Source organism: Aquila chrysaetos, chromosome W (assembly GCF_900496995.4).
Source record: "Aquila chrysaetos chrysaetos chromosome W, bAquChr1.4, whole genome shotgun sequence".
NCBI lineage: Eukaryota > Metazoa > Chordata > Aves > Accipitriformes > Accipitridae > Aquila > Aquila chrysaetos.
The window spans coordinates 10523464-10536521 of record NC_054457.1 but is presented as its reverse complement, the minus strand read 5'-3'; the positions used below and the strand labels follow the sequence as shown (position 1 = coordinate 10536521).

At 42.7% G+C, this 13058-nt stretch overlaps 2 protein-coding genes across 2 annotated transcripts in view; one reads left to right on the top strand and one right to left on the bottom strand.

Moving 5' to 3' along the window:
- LOC121232838 (ubiquilin-1-like) overlaps window positions 1–13058 on the bottom strand; it is a 1092736-nt gene that overhangs the window by 580230 nt on the left and 499448 nt on the right. The window lies entirely within an intron of this gene.
- LOC121232842 (BDNF/NT-3 growth factors receptor-like) overlaps window positions 12235–13058 on the top strand; it is a gene marked incomplete at its 5' end in the record, with an annotated part of 63830 nt that continues 63006 nt past the window's right edge. The window contains one exon of the mRNA XM_041121316.1: window positions 12235–12384. Within this exon, the coding sequence (XP_040977250.1) occupies window positions 12235–12384 (150 nt within the window). The remainder of the gene's footprint in view (window positions 12385–13058) is intronic.

The following is a 13058-nucleotide window of genomic DNA, read 5'->3' as shown; positions in this document are numbered from 1 at the left end:
TATACCCGCTCTTCACGTCTGATTGGGTCCCGCTGCATTTGTTTGTTTGAAATATTGCCTCTTTACGTGGTTTATTTTCCCTGGTCACAAAGTTCTTTGTGGTGTTCCACCGACCCACATAATTTCATAGCCAATTCACGCTAATTCACTTCTGAATTGCATTACCTGGCCGCTTCTTGGATACCCGGTACCCCCATGGTATTTTTCTTGTCCTAGTCGGAAATTCACGCAGACTCACCTTGTATGTTATCATCCCACACTCATTCTATTCGTTTCTCTTCCCTCCGGTGGCGATCAGGAATCATCATACCACTGGACTTTGCAAAGCTTCTCTCAAGCACTGGGTGTTTCTCCCCAGGATTCTTCTAAGTCTTATGCAATCGCATGTTTCCATTCCCGCCGAAACACTTGGTTACTGTGACTTTTTTTTTTTTCTTTTTTTTCCTTCTTTCCTTTCCTCTACTACAGATCTCCTTTTTTTCCCCCCCCCTTTTTCCTGGCTGGCTCACACACGTCACTCAATTTGTGAGATGAGGTCTCTTTGTATCTTCCCACTCTAGCGGGGCTTTTTATTCCATTACAAATACTGCAAATAATTTTTGGCGTGTCCTTTCACTCGGCTATTTGTAGTGGAGGCAATTAAGTAAAGACATTTCCTTTTTTCTAAACTACTAATCATTACAGTCCCAACCAGTGGCAATCATTTGTTCCTCGTTGGTCTAATACGGTGTTTCTTAAACAGGGTTGTATCACTTGGTTAACCATACCTACGTTGGTGTAAATTGTCTTCACGTTATTTTATTCACCAACGCCCCTTGTTGATTTAGTATTTCGGTATTCTCACCCGATATGAACCATTTCGTGGCTTTTCCGAACAGGTAATATTAGGTTTTTGGTATTGATTTGTTTTCAGTACTCTAAAACGTGTTTTGTAACGCCATAATTTGTTGTTGCATTAAAAATTTATCTCTTCTTCTTCTTTATTATACCCAGCTGGATTCCTCTTATGTCTCTTATTTTCTTTACGGGGATATTTGTTGAATTCTGTACGAACAGCTTTCAGGCCTCCTTTGAAGTGTTTCAGAACTGTCTATACCAAAGTGTGCGAGCAATTTTTTACCACTTCGCTCTATGGTGCATAGTTGTTAGCATCACCTTCATATCACCCCCCCTTTGTTGGTGTCATTCACCTTCGTGTGTATTTACGTATGTCCTCATTCCACATTCCGCTTCTTTCTTCTAGGGGTGTATGATCTGTGTTGTAAGGTGTTGGCTATATTTATTTTGCTAATATCATTGGGCCGATCTTTTACATCCAGAGGAATTTCTCCTTTTCACAATCATTCTTTACTATCTTTTGTGTCCCCACACACTATGCCATATACCCAAAAGAGCTTTATTATCAAAGTAGAAAAAAATAGTAGCGATAGGATAGAATGGAAGAAAAGGCAGAAATCAAGCAAGCAGTCGGGATAGAGTTGCAAGAATAGTCACCACCATGGATCCAGCAGCGTCCCGTCGGCCCTCACTCTTCAATTCTTCGGTGATGGGTGCACACCACGGCTTGTCTCCACGGTTTTTTTGTAGGGCATAGTCCGATGATGCATGCACATACGTACTGTTCATGCACTGTTCACGCACTGCAGGTTTCGTCTATCACAGGACCTTCGCGTGATCAACACCAGAAACCAGTACCTTATCTCAAAGACTACAGTTTCCATGACAGTGGTAGTCTCCACATTCTTTGCTGGCTCCGGCCTGTCTCCTCCCCTGGATGCCTCAGTGGCCTGATAATCATCCTTATGGACAGAGGAGTGCCCTGCTTAAACAAGCCATCTCTGGGATAGGTGGCTCATCACAGCAAACAATCCTCGAGACGAATGGCTTGAGATGACAGTCCAGTCTCTCACAACAAACAATCTTTGAGACAAACAACTCGAGATAACAATTCAGTCTCTCACAGGCTGCCAGGGCACACTGTCGACTCATATTGAGCTTAACATCAACCAAAACCCCCAGATCCCTTTCTGCAGGACTGCACTCCAGCCTCTTGTCCCCCCCAGTCTATGCATACATCCAGGATTACACCATCCCAGGTGCAGAATCTGGCATTTGTCCTTGTTTAATTTCATACAATTGGTGATTGCCCAGCACTCTAATCTATCAAGATCTCTCTGTAAGGCCTCTCTACCCTCGAGGGAATCAACGGCTCCTCCTAATTTAGTAGCATTGGCAAACTTACTTTGTGTGCGCTCAACTCCTGTATTCAGGTCGTTGATCAAAACATTGAAGAGAACTGGCGCTAAAATTGAGCCCTGGGGAACACCGCTAGTGACTAGCCACCAACCATATGTTACCCCATTTAGTACAACTCTCTGATCCCAACCCTTCAGCCAACTGTTCACCCACTGTGTTGTGTACATATCTAGCTGTATGCTGGACATTTTGTCCAGAAGGATACTGTGAGAGACAGTATCAAAAGCTTTGCTAAAATCCCACATCCACTGCCTTCCCTTCGTCCACTAGGTGGGTAAGCTTGTCATAAAAGGATATTAATTGAACAAGGCATGACTTTCTCTTCATGAACCCATGTTGGCTTTGGCCGATGACTACGTTGTCTTTCGGGTGTTTTTCAATAACTCCCAGAATAATCTTCTCCATAATTTTACCAGGCACCAAAGTGAGACTGACAGGCCTATAATTACCAGGGTCTTCTTTCTTGCCCTTCTTGAAAATTGGAATAACATTTGCTAGCTTCCAGTCAACTGGGACCTCACAAGATTCCCAAGACCGTTGATAAATAACTTGAGAGAGGTCTCGCAATAACATCGGCCAACTCTTTCAGTGCCCTGGGATGAATGCCATTGGGCCCCATAGACTTATGTGCATTCAATTGCAGCAGCAAATCCCATACAAATTCAAAAAGTCAACTGGGAGCTTATCCATAACCCCAGTCACAGTCCTCCAACCCAGGGCTCTGGGGGTCCCAGGGCCCATCATTGGTGTTAAAGACAGAGGTGAAGGCGGCATTAAATGTCTCTGCTTTATTTTCATCCCTAATGTCAGACGAAAGATGACACTATCAACTGAATGGAAGGAGATTTATCATATTCTCTGCTAGATCTGTCAGTATTATATGAAAAGACATGCAAATCCAAGAGGGGAGAAGAGAAAATTTGTCACATTTTTTGCAAGGGAAATGATCTGGGAAAGTCCTGCTGTTCCCGCTATCAAGCCACAGCTTGACTATGGCTCAGTCCCTGAATGTATGAAGTTTCTTACAAGTCCTGCTTCTCAACCTGGGATCCCGGGATGCTTTTCAGACTATGCCTGTTTCTGAAAACAAAGGCAGAAAAGAGTTAATACTTTGAAGCCAGTATGTTTATTAGCCCTTCTCCCCACAAGCGTCTATCCTAGGAGATACACGACACAGTACTTTCCCATCCCTTGCTGAGTGCTTCTGTTTCTGCAGCACAGAAGATCCCAAAAGATTGGTATCATGCTGAGGGAAAGGATTTCCTGCTCTGAGCTAGGAGAAGGGTGCTGGTGAGATCATTGTCTCCAGTTAACTTAAACATGGAAGAGGGACTGATGTGCGGAAAACAGACTCCACAATCAGTGAGATTGTAAAGTAGGTATGTTTATCCAGCGCTGGGCAGCACGGGGGGTAGTCCCACCAAAGTCGTGCGCGCCTGACTCGGCAGTTCGCTTCAAATTTATACAGTCAAGTGTTACATATACATGGAGTTTCGCAATACGCCTATACATAGGCTTGATCTATCCCCGCTTCATATTAAAATTAGTTCCAAGAAGTCACAAGGCCGGTCTTGGCTGGTTTTGGGGTGGACTGCTGCTTCTTATCAGGGACTATCTCCTGCCCCAGCCAACCTCAACAATGCAAACATTAAGCATCACTTCTCATCCCCTTGGGCCATGTCTACCTCTATTGAAATTTCTTTAACTTCACTATAAGCTAGATAATTATTAAACAGTTCCTATCTACATCCATATATCTACTATATCTACTAAGGTTCCTTTGGCTCCCCGTTTCAGGACCACAATAAAATAACATCAACAGGCATTTTCTATAGCAACTCACATGCAATAGCCTTGAAGTTCTACAACCAGTAATCTTTTCAAAGCAGCACATTGAGATTCACATTTACAAATCAATTGCAAAGGCAAAGGATGGCCAAAAATTCAGCACAGTTTTCTGCTTAGAGTTGATTTACCCTACTGTGTTGGAAAGCTGGTAGTGGGCTGGAAGCAGAAAAGAGAGAAACAGACTGAATAATACCTGCCATTTATTTTGAACATAGTGAGACAAATTTAGCTGTCCATTATTCTGATATATCCCAGTTGTTTTAGCACATAATAGATCAAACCTACATTTAATACATACTTATCACTGAAATCAAAAACAATTTCAAGTTTACTAAGGCTCAAGGGCTTTGCGTACCTTAGTTTCTTATGTAAGGTCAAATTCATTCCTGGAAAAAAATGTCAACTTCAGTATTCTTGTTTTCCTGAAAGGTGAATTTAGCTCATAATGCTCATGCATTTAAAACAATGATAGCATTGCTATACTAATCTATTATTGAGTAGTTCCTCTTTGATTTTAAGGGTCTAACAGAGCATGGCAATATGCCTATCTGTAGCCAAACTGAAAGGATCTTGGTCAAATAAAATAAATAAATTACTGTATCAAAAGGGTGCGATAATACCCCTCACCAGAAATCAAATATAAAATCTAAAAGACAGCAAACACCGAGTTTCAGCCAGAGAGGTGCCAGTCTAGCTACAGCAAAATTAATTTACAGCGGGCAAGAGCTGTGGTGCCCCCACCACTGTGAGAGACTGTCATCTGGGCACCCTTCCAGGAGTTGCAGCACTATATCACAGAAGGAAGCCTGATTCGCAGTCAAGGCAATGAAAACTTTGGGGTTTAAAATATAGATCATGGGAGGATTTAAGTTGTAAACAAAGCATCTGAAAGGTTTAGCTATAACACCACAAATTTATCATCAGCTGTAGCTCTTGACAACTAGGAAATCCCTACAGGTTTTCTTCTCATAGGTGTCTCCAGTTCTTCTTCCAGGAAGACCATTGCCCATGGAAGCGCCTTCTTCAAGTCACCCATTAAACATCTCTAGTGTTAGTAGTTCAGCAAGCAGTGCTGATGGAGCCTGTTTCCTATGGCTCTTACTGTTCATCAAGCAGTGAGACCCTGCTGCAGCCAATTTGTAAGGATAGAGATCTCGCCTCTGCTCTGCTGTGTTCATAAGGTATATGGGAAAACATCTGAAACTTCTAGGACGTGTAATATTGTAATTGGGTGAGGTGTTAAGATGAGACACACACACAATTGCATAATTTTCATGCTCTTTAGGAAACCTAGCCTTAAAAGGACTAGTGTGACCTTTGAATGTGCAGAGAAGTAGGGGGCTGGTTTTATGTTTGTATTACAGCCTTGTCAAGAATGATACAAGAATGTGGCTTCCAGTTGGCAAAAGCAACTGGAAACAACTATTTTCTAAAGGTTATTGCAAATTTGCCCAGAGAAGAGCCATAAAAATGACTGGCAAACTGGAGAAAATGCCTTCCAGGGAGGGGCTTCCATCTCTTTGCCTTACCAAGAAGACCAAGAAGAATGTTGATTATGTATATCTATTCCTTCACAGTGAAAAAATACAAGACCTTAAAGGGGTGTTTAAACTAGTGGAGAAAGTCTCCTAAAAGCCAGTGAGGGAGGTGAAAGCCAGACAAGCTGGAGAAAAAAAAAAAAAAAAATAGCACAGACTTTCAAATCAAGACTGGCACAACCCCTTTCTGGAGGTATTCTCCTGCCAAATACAAGCCATTTCACTCAATACTATTCTCCATGTTGTGCAAAAGGTCAGCCTAGATGGTTTAATGGTCACATAGGGAAGAGCTACAGATGTCATCTCCCTGGACTTCTGTAAGGCCTTTGATACGGTCCCCCGCAACATTCTGGCCACTAAATTGGAGAGATATGGATTGTTAGATGGATAAGGAATTGGCCCGATGGACGTCCAAAGAGTTACAGTCAATGGCTCAATGTCCCTGTGGAAACCAGTAACGAGTGGTGTCCCCGTACTCGGACCAATACTGTTTTAATATCTTCATCATTTACATCGATAGTGGGATTTGCACGCACCCTCAGCAATTTTGCAGATAACACCAAGCTGCATGAAAGGATGCCATCCAGAGGGACCTTGACAGGCTTGAGGAATGAGCCCACCTGAACCTCATGAAGTTTAACAAGGCCAAGTGCAAGGTCCTGCACCTGGGCTGGGGCAATCCCCAATATCAGTACAGACTGGGAGATGAATAGATTGAGAGCAGCCCTGCAGAGAAGGACTTAGGAGTACTGCTGGATGAAAAATTGTACGTGAGCTGGCAATGTGTGCTCGCAGCCCAGAAAGCTAAACGTATCCTGGGCTGCATAAAAAGCATGGCCAGCAGGTCAAGGGAGGCGATTCTCCCCCTCTGCTCCGCTCTTGTGAGACCCCACCTGGAGCACTGCATCCAGCTTTGGAGTCCTCAGCACAGGAAAGACACGGACCTGTTAGAGCGAGTCCAGAGGAGGGCCACAAAAACGATCAAAGGGATGGAACACCTCTCCCATGAGGAAAGGCTGAGAGAGTTGGGGTTGTTTGGCCTGGAGAAGAGAAGACTCTGGGGAGACCTTATTGCAGCCTTTCAATACTCAAAGGGGGCTTCTAAGAAAGACGGAGAGAGACTTTTTACCAAGGCCTGTAGTGACAGGACAAGGGGCAATGGTTTTAAACTGAAAGACGGTAGATTTAGATTGGACATAAGGAAGAAAATTTTTTACAATGAGGGTGGTGAGACACTGGAACAGGTTGCCCAGAGAAGCTGTGGATGCCCCATCCCTGGAAGTGTTCAAGGCCAGGTTGGACGGGGCTCTGAGCAACCTGGTCTAGTGAAAGATGTCCCTGCCCATGGCAGGGGGGGATTGGACTAGATGATCTTTAAAGGTCCCTTCCAACCCAAACCATTCTATGATTCTTTGATTCCATGTGGCAGTAAAACATTTAGACCTATCTTTTGTGACCAAGGAAAAAGCACTTTTACACTGTCAACTGCGTTTCACTTTTTGATTAAGCATACAAACAGTTTTACACTTATACCGTTGAATGTCTTGCTGTCTGTGGCTGAAATCAGTCACATCCAACTCAGTGAATTCAATGTGGTGAGGTGATCCTGAGCTGCCCATTTTGTTGAGGCTCAGTCCAGAACACGGTGTCATCCTCTCTGTTCAGCCTCACAATCAAAGGTAGGTTTCCTGGGGGGTGAAAGCCCATGCCTACAGGTAGTGATTTTTAAAAGTACAAGCAACAGCTCAAAGGCAACCACCATTTATAGCCAAAAGGAGGAAGATATATAACGACCCTTTGATGAACATTTGTGTATCTTTGCTTGTGATAAAATGTTATGAGACCATGTCTTTGGTAATTCAGTTCTGCCACCTATTTGGCCAAATTCTGCTTTGTTTCTTCAGTGTAAATCCAGGATAATCCCTTGGACTTTAACAGAGATAATTTGCTGTCTCCTGATATCAATTGAAAGCAAATTTTGACTTGAATTTTTCAGTGTATCTACTCCTGGAATCTCCTGCCACTGATGACAGTGTCGTCATGGCTTGGCCTTGAGTGTGCTAAATGTATTTTTTTCCCTTAGCTCATATTTCCATCACATCACATGTTGATTTATTTACATTGTTCTTATATTTAATCTGTGCCCATTTAGTCACATTTACTGCCATTTTTAATTTATTTAGTAACTCGGTTCAGCTCAGAAAGGTAAGAGGACTGGATAGAGTGTGAACAAGTTGCAAACATATTCTGTACAGATCACTTCTGTGGCTTGCTGTGTTTTGCATTTGACAGTTTGGTATGGGACAGGCTGTTTATTTAAATGCTTGGTTTATATAAGGCATTTAGCAGCAGATGTAAGTGTACTGTACAGAAGTATTTCATGTTTCTTATTTATTTTTACTCTACATTGTTTGTGAAGTCCTCCAGGATCTTGACAAAAAAGTCTCTTTACCACTAGGGTAAACATCAGTGCTGGTCTGTGTTCAAAATGCAGAGGACCCAAACAAAATTTAAAAGGTTGAATGTGTTTATCACCAGGTCTTTGATGGTGGTATTAAAGAGAATGAAATGAAAACCTGCCTCTACTGAAGTGGAGTTTTGCTGCTGACTCCAGTAGGCCAGGATTTTAGCCATGCTCTCTGCCTACGAAAGTTAATGGGTTTTATGAGCATTTGTTGTGGTTTAACCCCAGCCAGCAACTAAGCACCACGCAGCCGCTCACTCACTTCCCCCCACACCCAGTGGGATGGGGGAGAAAATCGGGGAAAAAAAAGAAGCAAAACGCACGGGTTGAGATAAGAACAGTTTAATAGAACAGAAAAGAAGAAACGAATAATGATAATGATAACACTAATAAAATGACAACAGCAATAATGAAAGGATTGGAATGTACAAATGATGCGCAGTGCAATTGCTCACCACCCGCTGACCGGCACCCAGCAAGTCCCCGAGCGGCCCATCCCCCACCCCCACTTCCCAGTTCCTACACTAGATGGGACGTCACATGGTCTGGAATACCCTGTTGGCCAGTTTGGGTCAGGTGCCCTGGCTGTGTCCTGTGCCAACTTCTTGTGTCCCTCCAGCTTTCTCGCTGGCTGGGCATGAGAAGCTGAAAAATCCTTGACATTGGTCTAAACACTACTAGCAGCAACTGAAAACATCAGTGTTATCAACATTCTTCACATACTGAACTCAAAACACAGCACCGTACCAGCTACTAGGAAGACAGTTAACTCTATCCCAGCTGAAACTAGGACAGCATTTTAAAATGATGACACTTATAATGTGGAGCTAAACTTCTCCTCTCTCTAGTAAAGGAAGGGAGACAGCCTTGTAGTGCTATTGGGGAAGTAGAGGGAAAGAGAAATCCCCAAAGAGGTAGGATTGAATGACAGTTTTGGCTGAACATGAACAGGAAAAAAACAGGACCTCATGGTTTCAGTCTCTGCCCTGATGCGAACAGCTGGTGAAAGGGAAGTTCTAATGCTGGCAAAAAATAATGGCTCATTTCTTAGTAAGCATTTTTTAACATACAGGTCACAGTGGCATTTAAGCCCACATGATATCCATAAGGTGAAAAATCTGGGCTAGTCTGTCTGTCTGGGAGCCCAGCTCCTAATCCCTCACCACTGCCTGCTGTCCTGGCTCCCAATGGCATTGGGAGGCACGGAAGGGCCTGTAGGACTTGGGTGGAAAGGAGTCCTGCCTCTCTAGTAGAAAAGAAATCTCCAAAACTGTTCACAGTCTCCATCTCCTCCCACTCAAATGGACTGATCTGACCATAATTGGATTCCCTCGCAACAACCAAATATAATTATAGCCTGTCAACTTGCCACGCTTTTCTAATGCAAGCATAGGGAAATGTTTGTAAAACTGTAATCAACCAAAGAGTTTTGAACGGCTTTCATTTAAAAAATAATCCCTGCATCTTTAACTGTAATTGAAGACCTCTGTTAGTATTAGGGACTGTTTACTGATTTATTTCCTGTGAGTTGAGACATGAACAATTAGAATAACTGAAGGAAAGCAGAGCAACTTAGATGATACTGCACAATGGCAGCACATTTCAGGCCTGATATGAGCCGTGATATCTGGACCCTCTGCTTAAATTATGTTTGAGATGTATAATCACATATCCTGTATTTAGGTAACGCTCCAGGACAGTAATTCAGCCTTGATATTTGTTTTGTTATGAAAATTAGTAAAGGTGAAGCAAGGCAGTTAATTTGCATCTGTGAGGAAAAGGTGTGTTTTGGTTCAGGCCTGTCTCTTGTTCTAACTGTATTTTATGCTTTATTTAAAAAGCCAGTGCTGAGAAGGAAATTAAAATAAGGAGTATATTCCTACTGACTGTAGGGAAGCTGCTCAGCATTTGAGCAGCTGGCCAAAAAGTTGTGTGTGTGTGTATCTTACCATAATATAACTTAATTTTACAGTGGACCAGAGTTTGACAAGAATCAAAAATGTTTGTAACTTGTGGTCTCATTTAATGTCTATTTTGCTATTATTTCAAAGCATGGCTTTTCAGTTTTAATGAGAGACCTGTCATACAAGGAGGACCATTTTCATAATTGCCTCACCCTGCAACCACAGCAATAGCAGGAACAGGTTTTTGTGGGCCTGGAACATTGTAAATAGCCACTCTTCCATACTGTGCTGCCCAACAGGCTGGCTGTTATATGAAATGAATGTGATCACAGCAATTCTGTCTGTGTCTGATAGAGTGTTGGAGCCAAAGGGTATTGGCATGAGTAGTGGGAATATTGGGATCCAGAGGGCTTAAAGATACATATCACCCAAGTGCAGGGTACTGACACACGGAACAAAGTTTACAACTCAGAGAGTGAGTTATAAAGCAGGCATGTTTATTCCGGCGCCGGGGTGCAAGGGGATTTCTCCTCAAAGCTTGCACACCATCTCAGCAAGCAGCCAGATATTTATTACACCAGGGCATACATATTCATAGGGTTACACAATACAAAATATACATATGTATAAGTTGGGGCGGGGTTAGTTCAAAAGCTTGTGTCAGCAGTTCTAAAATGTTTGTGTCATCTTGCGCAGGCTCAGATCTGTCTCTGGTGGTCCTTTACTTCTTCAGGGGTCTTATCTTCCTCTTCTTCTTTTGTCCTCTAGTGAACTTTAGTCATTCATGCATGCTCTCTTCTTACTTGGTGATTTCAGCGGTTTTTAACAAGTCCTAACAAGTTCTGTGGTAAGACTAGCATTGCAGTTCCCCTTATCACTCCCTTTGTCTGGCATGTCAGTCCTTGATGAATACCAGTCCCTGATAAGCTTAACCCTTGACAGACGCCACAGGCGCCAGGCCCCGGCAAGCAAGCCTCGAAAGAACAAACAAGGCCAACAGAATTATTAAACATTTAAGTGGTCAAAAGGCACATGGTTATTTCCCTCTATCAGTACTCCCGTCTGTAGGCTGTGCACTCTAGAGGTTGTCAAAATGGAAGCTAAAAAGCTAAATAAGTATTGGCTCTGTACCCTCTACAGACCCATGCCCTCAACCTCATTTGGAAGAACCCTACAGCAAAGGCCTTGTCTATAGCTTATCTTTTGTTATGGTTTGAAAATGTCAGCACTGAAATATTTAATAGTCTCTCCCCACCCTTTGAAAACAGCACATTTAGTCATCACCCTGGAAATAAGAAACAGAGTGGCATGCTGGCCTGTGAGAGGGCAGCTGGGCATTGCACCTCTGGCACTACTGAGCCCTGCAGGTGAGTGGCAGCACACTGGGAGTGGCTAGCTGGGAGCTCAGGGCCCCACAGCATCCCTTCATGGGATCAGAGCATGTGCAGCGAGCCTGTTTTCATGCTGGCAGTGGGTTTTCTGGTGCCTGGTTGAGTGGCAGCTGAGTCTTGTGGAGGTGTGCTTCTCAGGTGTGCCGCCTTCCTGGTAGGCTTATGTTGGAGGTGGCTCAGGGCATCCCGGGTCTCTCTTCTAGTTTATTCCAGCACCAGGCTCACCTCACGCATGTACACATTATTATGAAGTATATATGCAGTGTTCTGAGGTTGCATCTTCACAGACTTATGATTTGGAATATATGTATTTTCCTTTCATAGACTGTGGCTCCTTTCCCCAAAGTTGGTGATAGCAAGGGGGACAGGCTGTGTCATTTCTCTCCACTGCTGTTAATAGCAGCACTCCTTTTTACATTCTTTAGTAATGGAGATAAAGTAGTTTCTAAGTAAATGGACACCCAGTTTGGAACATGCATGTGGTCAAGCATGGAGCCTGAGGTTGGTCCACATCTGAATATATCCCAAACTCTGGATTGTTTATCCAGCAGCATTCACTGTTATGTATGTTCTACAGCACTCATCCAAGCACAATGATAAATAGCTTTTTCCCAGATGACTCTTAATTCTATGTCGTCTTCTTATCCAGCAAATGCACTACATTCCAAATATAAATATATTAACACATTCTTTTTGGACAAAGTGCTAATGACATATAGGCACATTGATTCTTTTCATGATATGCACTGCACTGTACAGGCAAACCTGTCTCCATGTGGCCGTAAGCACAGACCCCTTCTTGTTGTGGCCTTTTAGTTCACTTTTGACCTCCATTTTGTGTTCTGTTCACAGTTGTTCAGCACATCAAGCGCCACAATATTGTTCTTAAAAGAGAACTCGGAGAAGGAGCCTTTGGGAAAGTCTTTCTGGCTGAATGCTATAACCTCTGTCCCGAGCAGGATAAGATCTTGGTGGCAGTGAAGGTAAAAGAGTCTAGGGTTTCCATTATTAATTCATGGCTGCAGCTAATGCTATTTTATTTGTAAATGATCATGTTTTCCTATTCCGTAGCCCCATGTAACTCCTGTAATATATGTGGAGGAGTTCACAAGGCTAACGGAGCATTAAGAGAACATGAAATTTGATCTTGCTGTGGATTATAAAATGAGAGCTGAATTTCGTAAGGAAAAGGAAGAAACTGACAGTGTCACAAAGGGGCGAAATCTTTTATGATCTGATTAGTGAAAAATAACATTTAAGTCATTAAAAAGACATGACATTTGTGTGTCTAAAAAAAAATCTATAACCAGATAAGTGAATAGGCTATGTGTATAACTGCTAGTCAAAGAAGGCCTATTTTTCCATGAACTGTGCAATACTTTTAGTCAACCTTTGAAATTGTCTGTGGGTAATCATCATTAATATGGCTGCCAGGAATGTTATAAAAAAACTTGTAGATAATATTGTCATGTGCTGTTAAACACTGGCTGTATGGAAATCCAGAAGTCATGATATTTCAGACCCTGGGGAGTGATACTTGATTATTCTCCATTCAACCCTCCCAAAATACAGTCCAAAGGAAAAGGAAACTATGTGAAAACAACCATAACCTTGGACTTGCCAGTATTCAGAATAATTCTCATGTTTTTGAGGGGGG